Source organism: Chelmon rostratus, chromosome 17 (assembly GCF_017976325.1).
Source record: "Chelmon rostratus isolate fCheRos1 chromosome 17, fCheRos1.pri, whole genome shotgun sequence".
NCBI classification, from domain to species: Eukaryota; Metazoa; Chordata; class Actinopteri; order Chaetodontiformes; family Chaetodontidae; genus Chelmon; species Chelmon rostratus.
In genome coordinates this window covers 8,865,850-8,871,786 of record NC_055674.1, presented here as the reverse complement: position 1 = coordinate 8,871,786, position 5,937 = coordinate 8,865,850, and the positions used below count along the sequence as shown (strand labels likewise).

The 5,937-nt window shown below is 38.6% G+C and overlaps 1 protein-coding gene across 1 annotated transcript; it reads left to right on the top strand.

Annotated features, from left to right (window-relative positions):
• Positions 1–416: 416 nt before the first annotated feature.
• Positions 417–5,105, top strand: LOC121620909. The gene is made up of 14 exons (XM_041957149.1): positions 417–558; positions 709–830; positions 1,005–1,130; positions 1,254–1,299; positions 1,411–1,461; positions 1,589–1,652; positions 1,749–1,835; positions 2,171–2,263; positions 2,350–2,427; positions 2,577–2,633; positions 2,731–2,787; positions 3,556–3,636; positions 3,944–4,043; positions 4,147–5,105. The coding sequence occupies exons 1-14, from the start codon at positions 498–500 to the stop codon at positions 4,180–4,182; spliced, it is 1,059 nt and encodes a 352-aa protein (XP_041813083.1). The 5' UTR covers positions 417–497; the 3' UTR covers positions 4,183–5,105.
• The last annotated feature ends 832 nt before the right edge of the window (positions 5,106–5,937 follow it).

The following is a 5,937-nucleotide window of genomic DNA, read 5'->3' as shown; positions in this document are numbered from 1 at the left end:
TTTACAGCAGAAATTAACATTTGTACAGCCTGGAACAAAATAGTCTCTATAGCTATTTTCCACCTTCATGACAGCTGTTTGGAGGTGTACTTTTATATAACTCACTCATTTAAATTGTATTAAAGTTTAAAATGATGCATAAGTATGAGTGAGTGACAGCTAGTTGCTAGGTGTCTTGTTTCTGTGTTGGTGTACAATAATATCCATACGACGACGTGCTGCAACTCATAACATTTATTCCAGCTTTGGACGTGCACATGGATGGCTAAACAATACGAAGGCGAACTTCACACACATGATTGCCGGAACTGACTCCGTCTGCACACACTGTGAACCAATCACAATCAGTCTCACGCAGCAATAGGAATGCTCATGCTCATAGCTCATTAATATTACACTAGGTTTCAGAAGCGTCATTCGACCCGCCCCTAGGCGGTTAACGAGGAAGTGAGTGACAGTTTCACCCAGCTCCCGGTGGATGTTTCTGCTTCGCTGAAATGATCTTTAAAATTAATCAAAGTCTAATTTTCCTCGTCTTCTGTATCGGAGGATCACTGGGTAAGAGCTGGAGCACCGTGAATATGCATTTCTCTCCCACTTTTAAGGGTTTTTCATGACTTCCGGTTAGCGAGCTAACTTTTCTAAGCCGGCCGCTGCTACTTTTTTTCTGATGTTGCCTAAAAATGTTTGATCTGTTTCGTCGCACAGGGTGTAAACAGAGGAACATCTCCTGTGAGGACATTAAGACCCCTGATGGATTCAAGTACTTACATGATCCCTTATGTAACTTCTCGAATGAGGGAAGTGAGATCTCCGTTGAGGATAATGAGGTATTCTGAATTGTTTTTCCCCTATGGAGTAGCGACAGTTTTGTTTTTGCTTTTGTCATGTCTGTTTGAAGAAAATGGACAAAGAGGAGGGTGAGGACTAAAGTTTGTCATTTAGGTGGACAGATAACTGTGTTTCATGTCCGTGGTCAATTAGAATGAACTGTTTTATCACAGCACACCATGATGGCTCGGCTGGACCATCAGTCTTTGGAGCATGTGGCTGAAGTGAGGAGCATGGACAAGAATTCGGTCATCACAAGCCACTGTCAGGACCTGCACGTAACATGCGTAATTTCTGATGTGAGTTTCCCTCTATTTCAATATGTACTTGAATGTAAGCAGCAACAGTTGGCTTATTTTGTTGTAAATGTGTAATATGTACCGTGCTTTCTCACAATATAGACTTTGCTCTTTCTTCTTTAGGGAAAGGGCTCTGTTGAAGACTTCTGTTTCAATTATATAATTACTGGTAAGGCAATGAGATGTTGTGAATAACCGGTTAATATTTCATCTCATGAATATATACATGTATATCACACACACATGATATATACAATTATCCTACCTCTTTGCCTGTCAGGGAAAGGGGAAATGATGCCAAGTGGTTCATCGACACCGTGGGCCCTCATCAGTGAGTGGAAGTCATGTTGTGTAGCTGCTCTAGCACCTTTCTTGGCAATACTGTGAGTTAATTTGCTGTAAAATACCTGAGATTAATATTTGATGATAACATGTTTTGTATTTTCTCCCTCGTGCAGTCGGCGTATCATTTGCGGTAGCGCTCATTGCGGTCGCTGGGTTCGTTGGGGTGCTTTGGTACAAGTGAGTGACTCTAACAATCAGCTGTTAATGTCGTCTATGCATGTACTTACACGGTGTCTTGTGTGGATTCAGAAATGTTCGTTTTCTGTGTCTCAGGAAGCAACTCCGCGCAGCTACACATAAGTTCAGTTCCCTGCTCGCTGTTAGACCGGGGATTTTCCAGACCAGAGAGGAAGAGGCGGGGTCAGTCTTGTTGCTCATCTGTGTTTCAGATGCCACTGTTCATTTGAGCACACATAAATGTACTTCTATCATTAAGTTACAGTGAATTAACTCATCTTTAATGCGTATCCATATCAACATACAGTTGACCTCTGGTTTTTACAAGAGGAAGTTGGTCAGTGGTGGAATTGGCTGCTTAAAATTCAAAACTTCAAATATTTTCTTCAGCTGCTCTAGAGAAAAAGTGAATCGAAAGCAAGTGAAATGATCTTACTCCATTGACAGTAACGTTCGGAGGCTTCAGATCGATTATGTAAAAGCTGATCTACATCCTCATTTATTCTTCATCGTTGTAGGCTGGGTGGAATACAGTCTGCCTCCGTTTCACATAGAAGTGGTGAGAATGTTACTGAGCAAGATGACACACTTGAAAGTGTGCTTGTTGACAGGTAAGACTGCTTTTGTTTTTTGTTTTTTTAAATAACAACTGGAAATGTAGATCGTAATCTGCTGAAAGCTACCGTTGTCCCCACAGTACGGCTGATGACAACCCTGCTCAGTCCCTTAGTCTGGACCACAATTTATGCAATGAGGAAATCCAGCCGTCTGAAAAGTGAGCAGGGGAATTCTTTACTTTCACTTGTCCCTGTTGACTTTTTTCCTTTGAAGATTTAGGTGAAGGGTCCCTTTAACTGGGCAGGAAGTGAATGAGATTTCTCAGCAGAGAGTCAGTGCCATTCTAATCTAGTGTTTGTTTTGCAGTGGCGACACAGTTGCACCCGATGTTAACAGAGCTACTAATCATCGAGCCATGCACAGGTAAGCTTTTGGGTATTTGATGGATTGTCAGTGTGTTTATTGTCAATTCTTTTATTTAAATTCTGCATATAACAACTATTGTTGATGTCTACCACAGGAACTTGGGGGATGATCCAGGAGGAGTCAATGATAACAAAGGAAAAGACATTCCAAGGTCAGTGTGTTGTCCAACATTTACACAGCTCTATACACTGTTAGAGAGTTGATGAGATTTTTAATTTTTTACCTTTTTGTATTACATTTATTGTTTGTTTATGACTTATTATAGTGTATGAGGTGAAAATGTGTCTTATTGAAGATGATTGTGTCAATATATTATGTTCTCCTCCAAGACATTAATCATATCATATAATCTTTCAATATGAAATGCGTATTATTAGCCTAATTTCACAGCAACCCACTGCTTATTGGCTTCTGGTTAGGATATGTGCAAAATGATTTAAAAAATAACATGAATTGAAAAAATCCAGTAATAACATACAATGAAAGATGAGGTGCAAGCTATCAATGTGCAGGTGAGATGAAAATAAGCAGCACCAATTTATAAAAACAAAATATAGAGCTATTTAAACAGCATGCCAGCATGCCCTAACCCAAACTTACAAGATGCCAGAACTAAGGGACAAATAAATCTATTCTTTCTTAAATATTTAAGTTGAAGTGTAAACAAAAACAAGTTGTCTTCTTGGTAAGTCAATCAGATGACTATAGATTGACCTCAAAATCTCACAGGCATTTAAAAAAATAACGTATTATTACAATATAACACAAACAAAAAAGCAGAAAATGGAGAGAAAACACTAGACAGACAGTACAACTGTCACAGTACGCGCCACTCCAGGTTGACCTGAAGTACTCACCCTGGGTTTTTCTATGCCTTGCTGTTAACTGCTAATGGCTGTGAATTCCTCTCCTTGACCAGGGAAATGCACAACGGATGGAACGTTGGTGATTGTGGTGAAGATCATGAGGATGAAGGACGAGCTCTGCTGTTCAGTCAGCGGTGAGACTGCTGCCTCTTGCTCTCTGTCACTGCAGTCTTAACTGTGTCCAAAGAGAAATCTCTGTCGCTTTCCAATTTCCAGTCTGCTTCATGCCTTGTTTCATTTTGCCTGTTGCTGCTGTTTGGACAGCTGTCAGCAGTAACTCTATGAACTGCCCCCCAGCCCCCACCCGCCCACATCCAAAATCTGAAGGGCCAGTCTGATCTTCAGAACTTGTCTGCTGTCTGCTTGGAAAGCGAGCATAAACTAAGTTTTGTTCTCACTGTGCAGAGGCTCATGTCTATTCCTTGTTGTTTCTGTCTCCAGAGCTGCCATCCAAAGTTCTGACATGACAGGTGAAGCCGCAGTTTTGGTGAACAAGCGCGACTTTGAGCCAGACCAGGTCAGCAGGTGCTCTACTGCACCAGTAAGTAGGAACATTTTATGTATGATTTAGTATCTTTTTTCTGTTAAAATGCTCTTTTTACAGAAAGTTGTGTTTAATTTGGCAATTTCTTTGTTTGCTGCAGGACACTGACGTGGAGTCAGCATCCAACAAGTACTGATAAAAGTATTACTAATAATTATAATAGTAATAATGATGATAACTGCAATAATAATAATTATAATAATTATAATAATGCTTGGGTATGTGGTACATTTACTGGCAGTTCCTTTAGAATCAAGTCCAGCACTTTTTTTTTTAAATAATCATTTTCATTCCATGATGCCTTTGTCTCTTTTATGATCGATCAAATGGATCAGATAACACATTAACTTGGGTTAGCAATCATAGATTTGTTGATCAATAAAATGGAAAATACTTGTCTCATAAAAAGAAAGAAAAGCTGAGAATGTTCAGTGCTTGACTTGACCAAAGGAAGGGTGGACCTGTCACAAGACATGTCAGAAAAAGTACCACAGACACAGCTATGACACACCTGAATATGAATGTATTAATATTAATGCATCAACATATGTGTTCTTATATAACAGGTGTGCATATATATATATAAACAGTACTATATAAACAGTACTGTTTGATGAATATATTTGAAGTGTTGTATTTATATATATTATATTATACCTCTTTAGAATATATGATTTTAATGAGATGTTGCAACAGAATGCACAATACAGTCTGCTTTTTCCTACCTAATGTCATTTTTGTATTTCTCTGATCAGTTATAAGTAAGCCTGCCTTTACTCGCTGCATAATATAACCACATGTTTATTTGTATCACCTGGATTACAGCACCCTTCTCAGGTTGCTTAAATGTTATTCTGTATTGATCAACATGCTTGCTTTTCACTCGGCATTTGCAAATGTAGATCTTATTATGATTCTGCATTTTACTTATGTACTTTGTATACTCAGTTGCATTGCTTTAGCTTTTGAATGGATCAATTTGAATACAGTAATAATGATAATCTGTATATCAAAAATTATGAATTGTTTTGATAAAATTTGAAATAAATTCTTTACTCCACCCTGAATTTCACTGCCTAGTCATTTTTACTTTAGTTTCTGAACTATTGAAGGCAACACTCCACCTGCATTATCAACTACCACAAGGGGGCAGTAAATAGTCATGAGTCCTCCATCACTGAGGTATGCGTACAACATAATTATACCTCTTATTACTTTTGTTGTGTGATGCAAACACAATTAATATGTAGTTTCCAGATTCCAGATTGCAATAGCTTCAAGATTGTTACTTGTACTTAAACCTGCAAAACATATCTAATATTTACATAAAGTATCTCTGTGATATGAAACCACTGTGGTGGGTCTGAAATGATTTTGTTTCAATATATCAAAGCCACCTTATAGTACTGTGGATTGACTTGTGTGGTTCTTCTTTGCAGTCAGTGTCTGTGTTTGGGTTAATCTCTCCACTTTCTCATATACTACTCTGATTTATGAACCAATAAAGGACATTAAAGTAAAATACATTACACATCACGAGGTAATTTAAGTGTTGTATGTTACAGTACTTAAAAGATTTGTTCCCCCTGTGGCTTGATGTATGGTAGTAATTACAGTTTCACACAAACACAGAGGGCTGAATTTAATACATCTCTTTTCTCTCTTAGGATCTGGTGGGGATACTGTGTGTGTGTGTGTGTGTGTACTCAAAATCTCGGTTAGCTAATGTCTGATTCTATTTTTGCTTCCCTAAATGTGCCGTGACCTTGAAAGAAACCCCTGTTTTTACCACTCACATGGACTGAGTACCAGGAAGAGAGTGAGCGGCGTTTGTTGCTCATATCTGGCATGTCAGTGTGTGAAAGTGTCAGTGTACCATCGGTGAAAAGGG